General features: G+C 40.7%; 1 protein-coding gene across 2 annotated transcripts; it reads right to left on the bottom strand.

Moving 5' to 3' along the window:
* Positions 1-3,690: 3,690 nt before the first annotated feature.
* NDC1 (NDC1 transmembrane nucleoporin) lies at positions 3,691-20,398 on the bottom strand. 2 transcript variants are annotated; one of them, XM_074597705.1, is made up of 18 exons: positions 20,272-20,398; positions 20,081-20,201; positions 19,057-19,158; positions 18,551-18,725; positions 17,918-18,056; positions 17,015-17,123; positions 16,047-16,098; positions 15,274-15,406; positions 12,988-13,080; positions 11,601-11,682; positions 10,564-10,719; positions 9,196-9,450; positions 8,945-9,063; positions 8,673-8,723; positions 7,548-7,611; positions 6,277-6,377; positions 5,160-5,320; positions 3,691-4,252 (listed from the first exon to the last, which is right to left on the bottom strand). In XM_074597705.1, the coding sequence occupies exons 1-18, from the start codon at positions 20,311-20,313 to the stop codon at positions 4,189-4,191; spliced, it is 2,019 nt and encodes a 672-aa protein (XP_074453806.1). In that variant the 5' UTR covers positions 20,314-20,398; the 3' UTR covers positions 3,691-4,188. The 2 variants fall into 2 exon arrangements, with proteins under 2 accessions (XP_074453806.1, XP_074453807.1); XM_074597706.1 differs by lacking the exon at positions 20,081-20,201 and having other exon boundaries at positions 3,993-4,252; positions 20,272-20,397.
* Positions 20,399-21,667: the final 1,269 nt, after the last annotated feature.

Consider the following 21,667-nt stretch of genomic DNA (forward strand, 5'->3'; position numbering starts at 1 on the left):
TACCAATTCCTTCAAAATTCACTCCAGGGCTCTCGCCATAGCTTTTCAGCCAAGATGCAGTTAAATACAACAGCCAGCACCAGCACTGTTGTTTTAGTAGTCAGATTTAAAAGTTGAGTTAATGAAGAGGTGAAAGGCAAAGCCTGTATTTTTGTGTGTGTTTTGGGCAGGGGAGGGAGAGGAGCTCACTACTCATCCAGCACTTGGTTCCTTTGATGTCTGTCTGAGCACATACACGTGCTTTTTAGGCCACAGTTTTCTCTGAAATTCTTCCTATTTTTCGAACTGACCCTTTAGGGCGATTAGAAAAAAAAAACCAAACCAACTCCTATGCCATTACCACCTATTAGAAGAATCAGGTAGCATATCCAGCAGGCCACCCAGGGAACTATTCCCACTTGAATTTGTGTTTTGATCTCATGGCAGGCTCCAGAGACACCATGTTCATTTATCGCCTGACTGACTAGCTCTACTGCAAGATATTTGCAAGGGCAGAAAGGTGAGGTCTTCTCTCATTCAGTTTTTGTCTTCTGAAATCACAGTACGGTGTAGGTTTTGCTCTCTCTCAGGCTGTTTTCTCAGACACAAGGGAGCTGTGCAGTTTGTTTATATTACAGGTTTGTCCGAAGCTGATATGCCAGATGCAAATCCCTACCATGAGTCTGCAGTGAGGGGAACCAATATTCTGATGCGAGCACATCCCTGTACAACACAAGAGCCTGGCAAACCACACTCCAGGTACATCCACGGCACCCAAATGCATTTGATCCACATAGGAAATACGTTAACACTGTACTGGTGATGCAAAATGCCAAGACCACAGGGGGAGGAAGGCGTGTGGATAGTGGGGAGGGTCCTCAACTTGCAGCATCTGTGATTATTCCACCCAGACCTTCATCTTTTTATTGCATCATTGTAGAAAGGTGGCGATGGGAGTGGTGGGAGCATGGCCGCCATTGATGGGGAGCACAGCCCCCCATGCAAGGGGACAGCACTGCACACAGCAAGAAGCACCTCTGCAGCTGAGGGTGCTCCTAGGGCCACCTCATATGGATTCACATACACTCACCCCCCGAGAGGCATCAGGCCCTCCCCCCAGGCAAGCATAGGATCCCACACACGGCCAGTTCCCATAGCTGGGGTGGGTCTGGTGAGCACACAGCCCACAGACCCCACGACTTGCCTGTGACTGAGCAAATCCATCATCAAGAGACTGATACTTCCATAGCTGCAGCTGGATGCATCTGGAGGGGCGCTTGCCTTGCCCTCGGAGCCATACGTGTGTCTCAGTAGGTGGGAAGATGGCTGTTCAGGGCCCTAAGACACCGAGCACAGGACATACAATACAGCCTCTGTTCAAAGTAAGCAGCAACAGAATCGAAACCACTTCATGTCAAGGGTGCATTCAGGCCCTGAGCTGCAATTGGCATCGAGACAATTCTCCAAAGTGGCAAAAGTGCTCCTGTTGAGGGAGCAGGTCCTGCCCAGCTCCCTCACATACGGCAGCGTGCAATCGTTTCAAGGACGGGCCAGCGCATTTTTCCACCCACAGTCTGAATTTTCAAAGTTATAGCTCAGAAAACAAAGCAGAAGTGGGTTTTGTTCATATTTATAAGAGACTGCTAAAGAGCTAAAGCCTCTATTTCACTACTCCATTCTAACAGGAAAACAGATCTGAACAGTCAACAGCATTCCACTTCCAGCTGTGGTGGAAATCATTTCAGATAGTCCTGACTACCAACCTTCCTCTAGGGAGAGGCAGGTAGTTCACAGGGTCACCAGAACAGCAATCAAACCAAATGCTATCGCTTCACTTGTGCGTTTGGTATGCAATCCAGCAAGAAGATGCAGCTCAGCTTTGAGATGAGAAATATTATCAGGCTTGAGGGATCCAATTTAACTGCAGTTACATAGAAACCAACTGTAAAAAGGCTTTTTTTTTTTCCTCATTACCCAGAATGCAGAAATGAACTTGAGAGACCCTTACCGTACCTCACAGAGGCTTCGCAAGCTTATTATTTTTAAGACAGAAGTATATAAAAGGACCTGAAACATCAGCACCGTTTGCCAGAGGAATATAATTATTCCCAAAGCCAAAACTAGAATAAGATGTTATCCCTGTTTGAGTTGTGTAAGCCAGTTACTGCATCTTCAGAGGGCATCCAGTGTACACTTTATATTCTTGTACTTAGATTCATGAGCATGAGATAACTGTTAAAGATGCACTTTTAAGTAAAGGCTCAAAAAAAAAAAAAAGTCTACAGCTCTTTAAGAACTGGAGCTTTTAAAGAAACCACAAAGCAATCAGCTTTTGAAAGCTCTTCTGTCATACACAGAGAATGCCATGAATCACACACACATTAGCAGATGTCATGTGCAAATCTCTACTGCAACACCAGGAGGACAGACCTCAAGCACTTTGGCATCAAAAAGTCATCTGCATTTTAAGCCTGTTGCTGACAGCCGTAACACTGTTAATTACAACTTGCAGCTTACAGTTGTGGGAGTGCTGCAGAAAATACCAGAGCAATTAAAAAAAAAAAAACAACCCCCCAAAAACCAACCCAAAACTTTCTGCACCTGTTTAAATGCCTGAAAAATTTATTTGAAAATTTTGACTGAAGTATTTGGATCAACAGGTAACACCTGAGGTACCTGCTAAAGCACCATTTTAACTCCAGGTGCACATTGCAACACCAGAAAATAAGCAAATTAAATTATTTAATAAACCAGGCAGGCAAGAGGCTTTGACATAATAGTCAAACCCGTAGCAGAAGTTCAGCTTGGAGAAGCTTTAAAAGACTTTGTGCTTAACCTTTAAATAGAACGAAAGGCTGTCCATCACCTTACGGTGTCTGCTGTAAGGCACCTCAATGCAGAAAGAACAATACAGTTCTAATTCCCACTATCAAATCTAACACACAGTGTCTGCACTGCAAGAAAGTTACATGTCTCTACTGAGGAAAGCAATGGGCAGGTCTCATTGTACACTTGAGGGTTTCTCTTTTACCTAAACCTTACGGCCCCCCTGAAGAATTGTTACTACACAACCACCCTCCACCAGCTGATCATTTCATCACACCAACGTGACTGACACTGTGGCCATCTTCAGATCTTAAGCCCTCCATCAAAAAAACCCAAACCCCACAGGACTAACAGCACCGAAGAGAATGGAAGGAAACGATCCAAATTTTGTTTCCCCTTATCACACTAAGTTCATTTGCAAGGCCACTTAGCTTACTTTTATCTCAAGGAAATGACAGTAAGGTACTGCAGCTACATCTACGCTCTTCATACATGTTTTCTAGTGTAGATATCACAGTAACGGGAGTCAGTTTAAAAACTGAGTAGCTAATTTTGAAACAGATAAAAAGTTTTTAAAAATGCTTTAAAAAGTTATGGTAGCTTTTGGTGAAAAATATAATGTATGTTATTTTGAAAAAGTTGGATGTGCTGCAAACATCCTTCCTATCCACCTTAAGAGAAAGCCATTGATCTAAACTTTAATTCACAATATCGTTACTTGGGAGTTTTCCTAAATACAGTAACGTTTCTCGTATGCTGCAGCGTAGATCAGAACTTAGTTTCCTGGGTCACCTTAAAGATAAAATGCAAGCTGCTAGCTTTTCAAGCTGTATTTGTGTCGTAACAATGCCTTTCAGCACACCCATTTTACTCTGAGGCATATTTCCATCTTGTAGAAGAGTAGCATGTTTTATTCCTGGGCACATCTGTTCCCTACTCTTAAAGTACACACTTCATCTGCACTAAAAGTGTTATCAACTAAATTTATGAAACGCTTAGGCACACTAAGTATCTATGTAAATCTCTACTCAGCCCTTTAACAGAAAAGCATCAGGAAAGAATACATCGTGAAAAACACTGAGGGATCCGAGTGGCAAAGTAACTCCGATAATCTCAAATGTCAGTGTCTTACGTAAAATAAGAACTGACACTTTCTTATTTGTAAGTGATATTAAAAGGAGGCAAGATGAATTTTAAGAAAGTTTTATTATACAAAAGACGATCCAAACCCAGAAGAGCTCTTCTACAGCTCTAAGAGTTTTGTTCTGTGACTTGTACTTCCATATACTCTTCCAAAAAGCCAAGATAAACAGGCTCATTAGTCCCACTTTCTTCTTACCAAGAGTGTTGGAAAAAAATGATAGCTGCATCAGAATCCGTTTTTTATTCTTTGTATTCCAAGAACTGCTGAAGTCTTTTTTTGTGTTCTGTAGACACTTGCACTGCACTAAAAACAACAAATGCAGAACAGAAGATTTTACAGTAAATGTAACACACCACAAAAAATAAAGCTCCACACCAAAATTAAGTATACATCAAAATCAACAATTACACTGGAGCTAAATTTTAGGAAACCCAGCTGTATGAAAAATCTACATTCCAAGAAAGAGACAAAAAACTGTATTAACCCTTAAAACTGTCAATTCTTACCCTCAACAGCTTCCACTACCAAGACACTTGACCCTAGAAACCTAGCCTATTTCCTCACCTTTAAACTCACACGAGCAATTGTTTAACTCGCATGCATGATTTAGGTAAGAAAGAATCTCTTAAAACGATCTCTCCTGTATATCTAGCACTTCCAAACTGAGTAACATTTCATCTCCACAGAGAGAGATGGGCAGATACTGCAGGAAGGTTCAGTCCCACATACGCAGAGGCCAAGAACGAAAGTCTGCCTGCTGCGACTGAGAAAGAGCCATCAGAGAACCAAGAAGCAAGGGAATTAGATTACTTGGACTGTTCATAGGATTCTCAGGATTCTCTCCCTACAGAACAGACAATTGTCTCTAGTTGGTTTACTTTCTTTTCAATAGCAAAGATTTATTAAACGAGTGGTATTCATGGACTGCTTCTAAAGACTTCATGAAAAGTCACTAGGAAAAATCGCCCAGATATCTATGAACAGTAAGTTTCTAAGCGGGGAGGGGGGGAAAGGTGTGTGTGTGTCTAAGGGGGAGGGGAAAATATCTATACAAGAATTTAAATCAAAAAAACAAAATCAAAATCAAAAAATACTAAAATACCATGAATAATGACCTGAATGGATTTTTGCCCAAACTTCCCTTTTCACAGGTCCTACAATAACATTAATTAAAACCAAATTTAGCAAGCAATGATTAAAAAGTTCTTACTTTAAGTGTTCTCCAAAGACGGTAGTTATCCGGTATAGTGCTGTTTTCAGAGATGCTCTAAGTGCAAATCGTAGCGTTTTGTAGGATGTGTCCACCAGACTTCCTGAAATCCTGGGGGTCTTGCTAGAAACGTGAGGCAGTTTGAAATACCTGTCTACAACCTGATGGAGAAACACATATAAGAAAAATGAACTTGTTTCATCTGCTCAATTATTTCATAATGTAACTCGCAGTATGTTTATGTCAAATAAAGAAAAAAGAAAGTGCAAGTTCAGAAATTCCACGAAGACATACAAAAATGTACTGGGAGACTGAGCTTGACCTTGCATTCCCTGGCCATCAACGTGAACACAGAACTAAGTTCTGTGAAATAAACCTCTGTTAATGAGTCTTAAATGCTAAGCACAGCGCACACTGCAGTAAAAATATATTTCTGTCCTGTATTATGACTTGTTTCTTTCAGAAACAAGGGTATTGGCTTCCTCCCCCGGCGGTGCCTGTTCTTGGAATAGATGACTTGCACCGAAGAACTTTAATAACCTCTAAATTCTTTCCAAGAATCTCCATTAAGGCAGTGTAAAATGATTATGTCAATAGGACACGCATAGCCTTGGAAACAAATCTGGATTTTTTTCAAATACACATTACACAAACATCAGTAAGTTGAGAGTGACTTAGTATTAGCAAAGAAACACCACACAGATCTTATCTCCCGTGATTTGCAATGTCTTTAAGTGCTCCAGGTTTCACGAGGAATGGTGTACAGCCAAATAAAGATGAAGTCCTAACTATGCATAAAATATAGTATTTTAAGTGCGGCATCCCCAAAATAAGGTCTTGAACTGAGCATGAAGTAAGTTTTTTTTAGAAATTAAACATTCCATTAAAAACACACTTTCTATGTCTACATTTTCAAAAACTATAGCAAGGTCTTTATTCAGCTGTTTCACAATAAGATAGTGGCAACTAGCTGTTTTGTTTAGATTAACTGCAGAAGAAAAGCCATTTACAAACTTGAATGTTATGACTGGTCACCAAGGTCAAAATATAATATTAACAAAACTCCTTCTCTTCTTCTAAATTTGTTCTGGAGTAAGGACAAGTTAACAGTTTTTACCTCCTGAAGAGTCAGTAAAGTATTCAGGATATCTGGCAGTGTCGTTTGGACAACTCCAAATTGGTCTTCAGTAAAGGAGGCTGCTACCAAATGAGACAGACCTTTAAAAAAAAAAAAGTAATTTACTGTAATTACTGAATTATCAGCTTCTGAAACATTACCAAAGATTATGGTTTGCCTGAAGATTCAACTAGTGCAGTGAAATTCTTCAGGACAGCCAGGTGACAGTTACCTCAGCTTTGCCTTGCTTCAGGACTGAACCAGTCCCTGGTTTGACAGGTGTACAGGAGTTTGAGGTTGATGACAAGGCAAGAGAGAGTATGTGTGAATTTTAAAAAAGCACTGGCTCCCTCTTTCCGCTGCTCGGATCAGAGCTGCACCTGACATCAACCAAGAGACAGGACCTATTTCACAGTTCTTCTCGCTATAAACAAACATTTCTAGATCACTTAACTTTTTTTGTTCAGCTTGTACAAGGAGAATGCTCTACTACTTTGAGGGAAACCTTGATTTAGCTTTAAATCCCTTCACAGTTTACTACTTATCATATTTTTAAGAATTACAGCTTAGGCCTCTGCCCTTAGTTAAGACACGAATGGTATTGTCTGCTTTTCTGCAAACTGTACGTGTGGTTCCCATCCTGACTCTACATCCCAACTCATCACCTTCACTCTGACAGTCTGACATATCTGCCCACAAAAAAAATCTAACCTAGGAAAAAGATCAACTTTTACAGAGTCAAAACTAATAAAAGATTCCATCAATACTGGTATTTGCTCATGACTTTGAAACAAACAAGAAAATCCCACAGTGCGACCACATGCTGTCATTGTTCTTTTAATTCTCTGCAGACCATCTTTTTCCATTTAGTTGTTAGGTCACTACCTGAGTGCCTCCCTCCCTCAACTCTCTGTGATTAGCAGAGAAAGGCTCAGAGCTTTTAGTCAGAAAAGCCGTTTTAAAGAGACATCATAAATCTATTACTGAAAAAAAAAAAAATATGTACAAGGGATACCTGGTTTCACGTGGGAGAAGCAACAGAAATCAAGTTTAGGAATCTCTACCAAACCTCTACAGAACATAAACTAAGAGATCTCGCATGGGATCTCAAAACTAACAAGTTAACTAAACCTTTATTCATGTTGGTATCTGAAATGCAGTCAGGTTTTATCAAAATAGATTCAAAGATTTTTCTTCCATTGCATTTCTAAAGCCCCAGAAACCTGGAATTGAATCCTTTTAGTAGTAGCCTGGGAACAGAAGCTGCTTACCTCCCAAAGCCCAGATGTGCATTTGGGCATCAGAGAAGACAGCTTGGATGGAGGCTTCGGGGTGCTGAGAAGAAATCAAAGCATTCTGAGTGCACTTCACAAACAATATCACCAAAATTACAGGTTTCAATTAAGGTATTACACATTTGGTGGGGTCATCCCCCTCCCCTCAGAAAAGACCTGCAAGGCTGACAGATCTCAGGGAATACTCAGAAAAATCAGATCTTTCAAGAAACTAAAATTCTTTTTGGACAGGAGCTGCCCACAAAGCCATAGCTATGACTGGGAATTTTAAAAAAATAAGTTAGCTAACTAGTTTTCAAGAGTTATATAGGCAAGACAATTCCCCTATGCCCATTTAATGATCTTGCTTGCCTCCATCTCCGCTCCAGTCTATAACTGATCAGAAAACACTGCTGTATATGTAAGCGTAAACCATTATCACATACACAGAAAAGATTGCGTATAAAAATATGATCTCTACTTGCAGGAAACATTTAAATCCCTGAAAAACAAAGTCCAAAATTAGAGGGGGATGCTTCTGTAAAATATAACTGAGCTGTTGTTCAATTATCCTAAGAGAAATACCCAGCTGTTTTTCTGTGTAAACACGACGCAAGTTTCATTTAAGTGTTCAAGTTCACCTCAAAAGTAATAGTAATATTTGTACCAGTAACTCATAAGGAGAAATTCCCAACGTTCTAGCTACCCTTTCTCCCACAAAGGAAAACTATAAAGAGTTTATTTGGTACATTGACCTAGCAAAAAGCAGTTAACTGAATTTTAAAATTAACTGGAAGCCATGTCATGTTACAATTAGTATACCAAGACAATTGCATTTAAGTTTTCAGTTGTGTTTTATTGGTACATGATGCTTCAAGCAAAATGCAGTTTATAACCAGAAGAATTTAAACGAATATGATTATTCTTTTTTATGCAGGTATGGGATACTCCTGCTATGAAACTAATAGTAAATACAAAGTTGTACTTATGGAAAACCTTAAATTAACAGGAAAGGTGTTAGAGCTGTTACTATATGCAAAAAGTACAGAGCGCCACAGCAGAACCCATATGCTCATGCACTTCTAGTCTATGATCAGTCACAAAACATAAGATCATGATTACCTTGCTGAAGAAATACATTATCAGCACCCGTTTGGACAAAAAATTTTTTATCTGAAAAGAAACAAAAGATTAAAAATAGTTAAACAGTTGGCCCTCTTCAACCCTACCATCTCTTCACAGCATAAAGGGATTGGAGGTGGGTGGAAGGATTTTTGTTATGTGTGCTAATTGGAGAAGGAAGTATTAATTAACAAAAATGGAAAGTTTTTTCCGAAAAGAGAACACCTAAGCTACGCTGCTATAACCTATCTGTACTGCGGCTTTTACTCTACCTGTTCTTGCTTGTTCTGAAGCCATGCGTAAATAAAGCTTGGCTGTACTGCCTCACTGCCAGCTCTCGCAGCAGAGAGCACTGGGATGGACTCGTGGTGGGAACCATTCACTTGCAGATCTACAAGAGAAATACAGCATCTTCAGAAAACTGGTTGCTCTCACTTTAATCCTCAAGATACAGATCTCTATTGACATGCCTACTACACTTAGGGCTACAAGGCTAAAAACAGCGCTGCGGAAAAACCTTTACCTGAACCTGATGTCCACAGCTTTGGTTGCCTTCTCATAACACGAGGACTCTGGACTGATCCATGCCAAGGAGAGTTTACATCTAGAATTCCCATCTTGCCATTTAAAGCAGGTGAGCCGAAAGGCGAACCGAGATCAGACCCAGGCGATCTCTTTAAAGGCGTTAGGGATGGTTTAACCAGGGAAGCCATGGAGGCTCTGGGAACAATATTAGACCTCTGTGACTGGAAAGACACGTCTTCTGTCACAACAGCTCCTAGTGACAAACAACACGCTGCGTGAAGACAAACAGGCTGGCACATATGAAATAAAAGACCGGTTTGTTATTTGATTGCTATTTCAACAACCTCGCTTATCATTAGAGCTTTTACGAAAGGACATTGTTTCCACTGTGGTTTTGCAAAGAAGTACGCATCCACATGAGCATGAAGTGTTTTAAAAGTTCATCAGTTTAAGAACAGCAAGTGATGAGAAGGATCCCCATGGATTTATTTATTTTTCTCCTTTTGCTAGCTAGCATCACTATGCCCTGGTATGTATCTACATAAAGTGTGTGTTTAGGATTAAGTACTAGAAAAAGGCTACCTATAGAAGAATGGCGATTCTTTCTGATTCTGCTTGGTATGTAAGAAAAGACACAGAATCCAAGGAACAGCAGCACTAGAAGAAATTCACCTCTGACATACCAACAGTCCCCCGCTGTTCCCAGGGCACTTGTATCCTAGGCACTGACTGCTAAGGGATTCAATTACCTGGCACCCCTCGTGCTAACACAGCTCTGCTGCCAGGAATGATGCCTACGTCTGGCACGTAAAACACCCGAAATGCTTGCAGGTGGCACACCGCTCAGGAGTCGGATTGGATATTCTAATTCTACAGCAATATTAGTGAATATACTAATATTATATTAGCAAATATACTAATACATACTACATATTCAAAGTCCCCCCGACAACAAAAAATTGTTTTACCATCTTAAACTAATCATAAGAGCAGCTATGCAAATTACAAAGCATCTCTTGGCAAGACTTAAATTCTCCCTCTACTAGGTTCGACCACTTACTAAAACTGTACTAATTAGACTTTTTTAGTTCATGCAAGTGCGGAAAAAAATATTGTGTTGAATATGACACCATGCAAAGTAAACAAACTGAGTAAACATGATCTTTCCAAGTTCTCTAGTTATTTTGGGATTATTTCAACAAGAATATCTAAAATTAAATCAGGGGAGAGACTTTTTGTCTGCATTTATTTGTAGAAAACCCTATAACTCATTTTCCCCATACAACTTAATTGAGACTAACGTACCTATGGAATCTATTGGTACTTTCATGCTTTACAAACTATTATGAGCGTTTCCCTCGCATACCTGGAGTCTGTGGAAATACTTTCAGCTCTCCTGCCGGCTGCTTTGCTCTCCCATTTGCTGCTGCAGCTTCCTGCTGTGTGATCAGCCTCTTGGTCAGATCACTCAGAAGACTCAAACACTCCCTTGATATCGCAGTCCAGTTGTGCGGGTGCCCACCTAGCAGTACGCACACACAAAAGGAAATGCTATAGGTATGTTTAACCCAGATGCTCATCCCTGTATCTATCCTGACAGTGCCCGTGCGCTCTCAGCACAAGGCTCAGAGATTATAGTATTTCTAAAAAGACAGAGTGCATTTTCACTGTGACAATAAATTTGTATTGAAGGGAAGATGAAAACACAGGCAGACTCTACCCTTCTGCCAGTGGCTAACTCTAAAAAGACTGCAGTGAAACCCGCTAAGCGAGCGGGAAACACAGGCAGCTCGGCCCATCAGATCTGAAATCACTAAACAACTAAAACGAACAAAGCAATATCAATGGTGATGGTAAACAATTTTGAAGTAGTACAAACACTGGAATTCCTGATGAGGTGTAACAAAAAGTTCCCGGAGGCTTTGACGCAGTTTTAATTTACCTTCTCTGTCATATCTTTGTATATAGAAAGAGGCTTGAATACTAATTGAAATTATAGCCATTGTTTGCTTTCACTACTCTAGTGGTGACTCACCATTTATGCTTGATTTCACCTCATTCACATCTGAGCATTAGGCTTTCATACACATCTGTTAGATTATTCACTTCAGACTATTTGACTGGTGGCATCAAGAGGACCCTGCTTTCAGTATCCTGAGACCTGTGTTTCCTCATGGCTGCCATTTAAATCAAGAAACAGGCACCAGAATTTCTTGAGTTTAGTAGATGAAACAATATGAATATAGATAATTACGCATCCTTTTGGAAAAGGCATCATAGGGACAAAGCCCCCTGGCTTAGATAGCACACCTCTCAGCATGAAGTACAGTCTAAAAGCATTTGACTAACAGTTTAAAAAAAAAAAAAGACAAAGAATCAACATAAAATATTTTTTATAATTACCTGGCTGACTAAGGCTAAAGACTTCCTGTCGTCGAACAGGAGAATACTGGGAAAGTAACATCAAGTCTTGTAAGGCTAAAAACTACAAAGAAAGGAAAATGTTTTAGGGCATGCAAAGTCCAATATATTTCCTTAAAAAAATGTAGTTATCCATACAAAAGCAATCCCTAACAAAGAATGAGTTCACACCGACTAACACCAGCCACAAAACAGAAAAAGCAAGCAGGCAAACGACTGCGCACATCCCTAGAACCACTCTGGATGGCGCTGCTGAGTTAGTAAGAGCTTCCGAGAACTTTACTAATATGTCATTTCTCTGGAGTTAAAGATCTAACGCTATTTTTTATCTTAACAGCTCAGACAAAGAGCCTAAGACGCAAAAAAATCTCAGGAAAGAACTGTTTCTATAAGCCAGAGCTCAACTCCACAGTGTGCTGTACAGTACCAGACCTAATACTGCTTTTTCATGCGATTAAATAGTTAATGTGGCAAACCAAAAATAACCAGATTTCTTACACTGTGCAAGACCCAATTATAGATTAGACACTTTAGTAACAGCTGGGATCATAAATTAGACTTCGTCTCCTTTTAACAGTGCTGTGCTCGACCCTTCCTCACCCATCCTTTGATAACGCAGCAAAGCTTAAAAAAGGATTCAAATGGATTAGAGCCTATTGTATCTCCAGTCTTATCACAGATCTGTAAAATCAGTAAAAGTGGATTTTGTATGTGCAGAATATTCTTATCTTTATTTACATAATACTTATATGAGGTCTCCAATTTCTAAGTATTATAATCAGTAAATCCCATTAATGATTACCATAGTCAGACCAAAATTACTCCTTTACTCACAGATTTTAAGTAGCTTTTTAGTATTGTCTTTAAAAAAAAAAAGAAACCCAACTTCCAACGTAAAAATTGAAATAATTTTTTTAATTTCAAGAGCGAACACACACTTAAGAACTCAAATACAAGTAGCAGGGGCAAAGTATTAATTGTGTACAAAGGTTTGACAACACACCTGCTTATCTGGCAAGATTTAAAGCTGAAAGAATTAAAAAAAAAAACCAACAACCCCCAAATGTCACTAGCCTTTTGTTTTTGCATCAGTACATGTTAATATACTTATGCTGCAGACAAACAGACCTTAGGTCTAACTAACTGAGTCTGTCTTCAGCTTAAAGTAACAGTGCAGCGAGCACCAGCAGATGTCACTACTAAACAAATTTTCACCATTAAGTGTAATGCCTCCTCCAGTGTTCCCAGGCAGCTTTTTAAAGAACTAGCACCTGAGTTAAAATAACTGGTATCTAGAAGATCTAAATGCACGCTTCAAGAAACCACCTGAGCACACACCTAGCTGGGAAGATGGTGGGAATTCCATTACCTTTATAATGAGGGGAGGATTGCTGCTTAAGATTTTCGGCAGGCACTGGTCTGTCTCCTCAGGAAAAGTCGGCTGGACAGGAAAATGATGAGTCTAAATATAAACATCAGAAATTGAGTTACACAGAGCAAAACAAAAGAAAACCTTTCGAAAGGCCAAGCCCGAGCTGTTACTTGTCAGATGAATGACGAACTACAGAAGCGTATATCCCATTGTTTCAACTCACTGTAAATTTGCCTGAATTTCCAAGATAAAAACAAAAAGACTTGACTCCTTACATTTAAAACTGAGAAACCTTAGAAAAATCAGGTATCTTTACCTTCCATGTACCAATTTAATTCACAGCTAGAGGCATCATATCATTATGACAAGAAATCCCTCTAACTACATACCCAGGGGAAAAATTAGTGACAACACATTCAGAAACAAGACTGAAATTTAAACTATAACGTCTATCTTTAAGAGTGTAACCACTCCGGTCAAGAACTGAGGGTTCTTTTACCAAATAATAAAAGATTTGTTTAATTTTTCTTTTGCACCGTTTCACTGATAAACTAATGAATTCTTCATATTCATATTCTGTGTTTTTAATAGAAATTCTGTTCTTGTGGCTACATTTAAAATGGAAATAGCAGTTTTTAAATTGTATCAAACATCACATTTTTAACACTATTTATTTAACATGGATCAGTTTGGCACAGATTACCTGTCAGTTTTGTGTTACTGCACTCATTTTACATATCACAGCTTTATTTTCCTGTTTTCAACTTCAAAATTGAAACTTGAGGTAGCAATTGCTTCCAAAGTGTTAGTAAAGTGACTTCATGTGAACTAATTTCTTTCCTGACTTTTTTATGCAATTATTTACAAACAGCTTCGGAAGTTTTTTAGCTCTTAAAAAAACAAAATTATGTGGATAAACAAATCTTTTGTTTGTTTATCCAAGTCAAAAGGTCCTTCACAGCTGGATGTTTCTTTTGCCTTCCAGAGTTTTATAAGCAATACAACAGTTACAGCCACTGACAGGCAGTGTTCCCTGGTGCTGCAACTACTGTCCTTTAAAAAAGGTTGTTCACACCTCGTAACTGTTGTTGGAGCCGCCCGCAGATTCTGACACATAATTACATCAGTTTTGTTTCACTCATTGTTAGTCTTTTCTCCATGCAGCCACAACTAGATCTTTTTAATTAAAGCCAACACTCCAACAAGCACTGCATGCCATTTCATCCCATAAGTGTTTTGCATCATTACTTTGGTCCAGGATTTAAACATCGCTTTTTCCCCCCACTAACCTGCAGTCCAGTAATGTTTTGTTTTGTTTTTTAAAATCAAGTTAGATGAACAATTTTTTCCTCTGTATTCTTACACAGAAATATCTGGATTAGTCACAGATCAAGTCTCCAATTTTTTGTTGGCAAGACTTTTTTTTTTCCTCTTCAATCATGGTCTCACATTTATTCTAATATAATTCATTATATATTTAAACGGTCTTTTTTTAGCTATATTCATTTGTAAATTTATGACTTAATGAAAAGGCATAAGTGTCTTAATTCCCGAGATTACTCAAAGTCTATTTTAATACTGCAGCCTGAATTAGATTAACATGTTTCTGCTTTGAACAACTGTGTACTTTGATGGTTTGCTTTGAGATTTCTAGAGCTTAGCTCACAGAAAACGGACAACATTTGGTTCTCTTTCCTACTGTAAAATTGCATTGAGAGCTATGTAGTTTCTGGATGTTCTCTTCCCATGTAACCTGTAGCTGTTTAGCTAGCCTCGCACACAAATACAAAACCACTGCATGGAAACACACGCAGAGACCATTAGTAAGCTCTGCCAGACACATACGGGCCCTGCACTGGCTCATCTGTCTTTACACCTAAAGAGGACCAAGAACGCGGTGCAGACTCCATGAAGCACAAAGTGGTTCTTTGTTAGGGTGGCCCCAACAACATCTGCACGGATTTAGCATCAAACATGAACAGGAGAAGGGGGACGTAGAAACAGAAGTAGAGTATAAGGAGGAGGTGGAAATAACAAAGCACTGCTGTAAACCCTGTTAATTTTGTAAGCAGCATAGGCTTGTGCTATAGGGAGAAAAGGGGAAGGTCAGTTAACGCTCAAGGCCTCTCTCAGCTGTTCAGTTATCAGGTATTACCTGGGGTGCGTGCTTCGAAAATTCAAGAATTCATAATATGTTATTTCCTAGTAAAACTGCTTTTGAAAAGAAAGTAGTGTCTGTGAAACACTGATGTTACATCTTCAGCACTGACACCAAGTACTAACCTCTGTAGCATAGATTTTGAAGAGTAACCACGTGATGTACCAGGTAATCAGAAGAAATACGCCGCATAACCAGGCATGGTAAAACAAGGAGAGATCCAATAGGCCAGTCAGAGTGTCAAGAGGATGCAATTTACTGCAGATAAACCAACCAAGAAGATATAAGTATTTTTACTATGGAAGATGTCTATACTAAGCTGTAACAGGAGCAATAATTGCAAGAATAAAGTTGCATTCTTTTTTTGCAAAAACACTTCTTAAAGGTGTTTGAGATACCATTTCTTTAATTTTTCAGTAACTGTCATTAAATGAACTTAAGAAAAATTAAGGAAATTAAGGAAAAGAAAATAAGTATGAAATAAATAACAATAATTAGAGTTTTAAGTAATTACAGTAATTAAGAGTCCAGTTTCTCTATTTTAAAACAAACGGCAGTCGTATAAAAACAAAGCTATGTCCCCCTAGAATGACACAAAAGCAGATAAAACACACACTCGATTTGGAGAGATTTGCCTTTCTAATATTTTAGAGACTTACAGAGATGAAGGAAACAGGATTTCTCAATGACTATCTACAAGATGGTTCCTACAAGGGGATGTTGGTTCCTTTTGGATCCATCTCAGAAGCACCAACTGCTCCCCACGTTCTGTGTGGGGACACAAGGACCCAAGTCCTACTAGACACACACAGCCAGCTGCGGAGCTGGACTTCTTTAGCAAAGGGAGCCGTTGTCAATATTCTCCTGCAAGTTTTCATCAGCGCAACGTACAACCCACCTGTCTACCTGAAGATCCATTGTGGTACTTATCCATACCTTTGGGATGTAACCTAGGGGATCAAAAAGAAACACTGAAACAGCTACAGCACTGCAAAACACATATGCAACATGCCAAAAAGACGACAGAAGTAGAATGCGGGTATAGAGACAAGAGACTGGTCTTGTAACATGAGCACACCAGGAAACAATCTGCCTTTGGGTTTGTTTTGTTGTGGTTTTTTTTAAGAAACAGAAAGAGAAGGAAAAAAAGCCTTCAGGCCAGTATACATTTAGAGACATAGACCTAATCTTTTATTGCTAGCTTCCCAGCAAATATTTGGGAACATTTAAAGAAAAACGGGAATGTAAACTACAGACTAAAACAAATGATTTTTTTTTTTTATTGTTTTCAGATTTTTATTCTTTTTGCCACAAAACAGTGGCCCAAAGCACCAAGCTTTTAAATGTACACCTGTAAATCACCAACTGATTACAATTTGGCAGCTCCTCTTCCATGCAAGTTATTTGACAGCTGCCTGCACCAAGATTTCCTGCACAGAAGAGATCACCCGAGACAACAGTCTGTGTTTTGGTACAGTGATGAAACGGCCTTCAGGTCAGAAAACTATAGTTCCCCACTCCCTTCTCCTTAGAATACTGTCACCTTCTGAGAATGCTATCAGCTAGACAATAAATTCATATAGAAAGCATTAATCTCTTCGTAGAAGAGACAGTTCTCATATGTTAAACAAGCTTCTGTGAGGCTGTAAGAACTGCCATCATACAAATATCGCTGTACAAACCCCATGTCTTTTCTTACTGTTTTGGAGAAGTGTTAGATCTCTTCATTTATTTATTTAAACAAGCCTACAAGCCTTTAGCAAGTTACCTGGAAGGCTGAAAAATAGCATAACAGGCCTGACTGATTAAAGATAAAGTTTTCAAAATACAGGAATTTAAAAAAAAAAGAATTTCAGGAACCCTTACCAAAAAAGTAATATGCAACACAGAAGTTTCTAACGAAATATAGCGATTCCACACAACTGTGTTTAACAAGGAGAGGCAAAGACCTTCTGAAACGTAAGCACTTGTATTGCTAAAAACAAACAAAAAACTAGTTTAGTATTCTGCACACAGAACATATCAATGAAATGGTGAAAAATAAAAAACGGACAAGGTACTTGAAAACCTGAAGTCTAGATGAATTAAAAAAAAATAGTTTAAGGCAATTCCACATTACACCTACTATTTATTTTCCTGGTGTCTTTCTGCCAGCCTCTTTCCTGACTTTGTAAATCCGGGAATCATGCAGAGTTAACAGCTGCTGTAAGGCTACAGCAACAGAAGATGTATTTGTAAGACGATGTTTCACAAGCCATTCATCATTTCACATTGGGACAGATTTCTGTAGAACTGCTAGAGCCCCTCCAAAGGAATTAATGGAATTTCACATGAACAAGCTTTGGATGTTGAGCTTTAAGCAAGATTCTGGTTGCTTAAAGATATGAAGATCACTATCTGGTACCCAGTCACAGTTGATAATGTGCTTTTTTTCTGCTCAGGATTTTGAGCTTTTAGGTGACCCATGTTGTCAGTTCAGTTTGTGGATATTGTTTCTTTCCTGTAGTTCACTTTCTGCACAGAAAAGCTTCTAACGTGCATCAGAGGGGCATAAATTTTGGATCTCTGGATTTCTGTGTTCATTTGAAAGGGGCTGAGCAGGAAGGAGGAAGATGAGCAGTACAGCCATTTAAACCTGAGTGTACGCTTCATCTGTTAGAGAAGGCACGCCAACAGACAGCTGCTACTGCCACGTTCAAAAATCTAAACAATCAAGGCTTTTTTGGTTTACTTAGACATGTCTTTCTGCAAAGATGTTAAACCTCTTACCTGTATGATTGGAAATGGCAAATAATTCATATTGTTTATAAGATAAGAAAGACTATAACTGGATCCCAGGAAAGCTCCCGAAAGTAGAAAAAAGAGGTGATATTCATTTAGGCACATCTGAGGAACAGCATCAACTAGGCTAAAATAGAAAACCTAGAATTAATTCTGAGTTAAAAATAAAAAATTAATAAAGTCATTCTAGCCTTCAGAAGTTCAAATCAGAAGTTTGATTTTACTTTCCTGATCAGTACATATGATGATATCTCAATAAGTCTTTACTAAAGTAGGAATCCCAGCACCTGTTTTTGCAGTTTATACATGAAGATGCTTCTGATATTTATGAAGTATGTCACGTTAACCAGAAGACCAAAACCTAGTTCAACCAATTTGTCATCATTCAACTTTCCATTAAGAATGCTGGCAATTTAGTTTCAAGCCCAGTTATTTCTCTGTGCTTTCTAACATTTACAAAGGATGCTACTTCCTATCCTTTACTAAAGGATATCAAGATATAATTGCTTATTTTTGATAGTACCCAAGTTATAGTCTTTTGTTTGAAAGAAGCCATCAGTAAATACATTTTACACTAGAAGTTCTTTGCATAATTTATCTTTAACACACACAAATAATTACCTTTCTGAAGGCGTGCAGGGCACAGCAAGAAACTGGAACTTCCCTTTTGTCATAACTGTAGCACACCAAGCAACCAACATTCCCATTACAGCATGAACAACCGAATGGATAACTTGCCGAGGGTGAATAATTTTTCCTATCAGTGCTAAGCGAGAGCATGGTATCGATGGCACAACTGCAAATAAAAGCCAAAAGTGAATTTTCATTTCTTATTAACAAAACCCTTTATTAGAGGGGGAAAAAAAAGCCATTGTCATTAAAGAACTTCTCATAGTTGGAATCAGTCACTAGATAACAAAGAAATCAACAAAGTGTCTCAGCTAAGAGAGTCTCAGCCAAGAAGCAAGCAGGAATATGGAATGATTTACTTAAAAACAAGCTTTGTGTCTTGTCTATATTAATTTAAAAGGAAATCTACCAACATCAAGTACACTGAATGAAAATACAAATCTCTTTAAATGGCCATCCTACTTAATTCAGGTATCACAGCAGTTTACATAACCCACCTGCATAAAATTCAACGTTGAAGACGCTTATTACTACTATCACCACAGACATAAGGAGGATACAAAAGATGACATAGGAAGTATATAAATCATTGAGAGAATCTAAAATAAAAAAAATATATTATTGCTCAGAAGATTGCAGTAACACAACAGCATCAAGTAACAGAAAAGAACGCTTAAGCAGTGAGCAGTAATGCACTAAGTGCATAAAGGGGAGTAATGTTCAATGGACTCTGTAATCTCTCACCAGATCTGCCCAGCTACACAACATTTCTGCATAAAAGCATATTTAAATGTCACGGAAACTATTTAACACCCTTATAACTGGTTTTCTCATAAGTGAACAGTCAGAATTTTGTTTTTCAAATAATAATCTTTCAAAGTTAATTAAATTATGGCTCAACTAACACAGCTTCCCTTCACTTAATAAAAGCTACAACCATACCGCCACACTTAAAAGGTAAGAAAGTCCTTACAAAGTAAATTGCTTTTGAAAATACAAAAGCCCAAAAGAACAAATCAGAGGGGGAAAGAAATCAAGTCTCGCTGCCTGGAGCAGCGGAGTGACTCCAGGTATCCAGCTTTCCTCTAAACATCTCTCAGTTTTCTGTGGGTGCACTCGAGTGAAAGTGATGCTCACCACGCAGTGCAGCTGTTTCAGGAATTTCACTTGTGATTCAACGCACCAAAGCTAGAGGAAACTTAAGCTCTTTATGCAAACAGCAGCTGCATGGGGCAGGAAGGGGAAGCGTGTCCAAGTACTAAGAACAGAGAACTAAGTCGCTTAACTTAACTTTTTTCTCTAAAGGATATACTCACTTACATGAGCTTGCAACAGCTATTTCTACCTCGAGGGAATTATGGTTATAACCAAGACAGAAACTGACATTTTGTAGCTTACAGACCACCCCCAGCTGCCCCGCTCCCCGCGGCCGCAGCTCACAGCGCGGTGCCCGCTGCCTTCCACGGATCCCGCGCCCGCCCCCGGCCCCGACCGCCGCCTCGGGGGGGACAAAGCACCTACTGGAGATCCAGCGCACCGGGTGGAAGGGGTCGATGCCGCTGAAGACGACGAAGGCCGCGGTGCAGACGGGCAGCAGCAACACGGACCAGGCGACGGCGGCCGCCACCCTCCAGCCCAGCACCTGAGGGAAGCAGAGCGTGAGGGGCCGCGGGGGACGGGAACCGCCGCCTCCCCTCAGGCCCCGCACTCACCTGGCGCAGCAGCGCCCGCCGCCGGCCCGCCTCTGCCTCCATGGCCGCGGCCCGGCCGCCCGCGCCGGCCGTTCAAAGTCTCCGCCGCTCAATGGCCACCCCCGCCGGCCGCACGCCACTTCCGTCGGAAGGTGCGAGGGACAACAGCCAATGGGAGGCGCTCGGACCCGCTTTCCCCGCCCCTTGGACGGAAGTGACGCGTCGCGGGCGCGGGAGGACTACAAGGCCCGGCGTCCCCCGCGCCGCCGCTGCGGCGGCCATGGCGGCCTGAGGGGAATGGGGGTCCCAGCGCGGTGGCAGAGGCCCAGCAGGGCCCCTCAGCGCCCGCCTGAGAGACAAGGGGAAACGTTACACAGTCCCGCGGGGAGGGAGAGCGTGACTGAGGGGAAAGCAAGCGTGCCGACGACACCAAGTTGTGTGGTGCAGTCAACGTGCTGGAGGGAAGGGATGCCATCCAGAGGGAGCTGGACAGGCTGGAGAGGTGGGCCTGTGCAAACATCATGAAGTTCAACAAGGCCAGGTGAAAGGTCCTGCACCTGGGTCAGGGCAATCCCAGGCACAAATACAGGCTGGGCAGAGAATGGATTGAGAGCAGCCCTGAGGAGAAGGACTTGGGGGTGCTCGTGGAGGAGAAGCTCAGCATGAGCAGGCAATGCGCGCTTGCAGCCCAGAAAGCCAACTGCATCCTGGGCTGCATCCAAAGAAGCGTGGCCAGCAGGGTGAGGGAGATGATTCTGCCCCTCTGCTTTCGTGAGACCTCACCTGCAGTGCTGCATCCACCTCTGGAGCCCCCAACATAAGGAGGACACAGACCTGTTATAGCGAGTGCAGAGGAGGCCACAAAGATCATCAGAGGCTGGAGCCCCTCTGCTGTGAAGACAGGCTGAGAGAGTTGGGGCTGTTCAGCCTGAAGAAGAGAACGTTCCAGGGAGACCTTATAGCAGCCTTCCAGTACCCAAAGGGGGCTACAGCAAAGATGGGGAGGGACGCTGGATCAGGGAGCGTAGCGATAGGACAAGGGATAACGGTTTTAAACTGAAAGAGGGGAGATTTAGATTAGACATTAGGAAGAAATTCTTTGCTGTGAGGGTGGTGAGACCCTGGCCCTGGTTGCCCAGAGAAGCTGTGGCTGCCCCATCCCTGGAGGGGTTCAAGGCCAGGCTGGACGGGGCTTTGAGCAGCCTGGTCTGGTGGCAGGTGTCCCTGCCCAGGGCAGGGTGTTGGAACTGGGTGATCTTTAAGGTCCCCTCCAACCTAAATCATTTTATAGTTCTATAAAGAATGCGTCTGGGCCTAGGAAAGCGGCAGGAACTGCTTTCAGGGCAGCATTTGGTACTGGGAGAGCTCGGTACACATTCGGCCCTCAGGGCAGTTCAACCGTAACATGGCAAAATCC

The sequence above is a fragment of the Larus michahellis genome, chromosome 8, assembly GCF_964199755.1.
Source record: "Larus michahellis chromosome 8, bLarMic1.1, whole genome shotgun sequence".
NCBI classification, from domain to species: domain Eukaryota; kingdom Metazoa; phylum Chordata; class Aves; order Charadriiformes; family Laridae; genus Larus; species Larus michahellis.

Excerpts from the sequence above, each read along its gene's own strand:
- NDC1 (XM_074597705.1), bottom strand. The coding sequence starts at position 20,313 with ATGGAGGCAGAGGCGGGCCGGCGGCGGGCGCTGCTGCGCCAG. Across the intron at positions 20,202-20,271 it reads GGCGGGCGCTGCTGCGCCAG|GTGCTGGGCTGGAGGGTGGC; the intron begins GTGAGTGCGGGG and ends TGCTTCCCTCAG. Across the intron at positions 7,612-8,672 it reads TAATGTATTTCTTCAGCAAG|CACCCCGAAGCCTCCATCCA; the intron begins GTAATCATGATC and ends ATTTCTTCTCAG.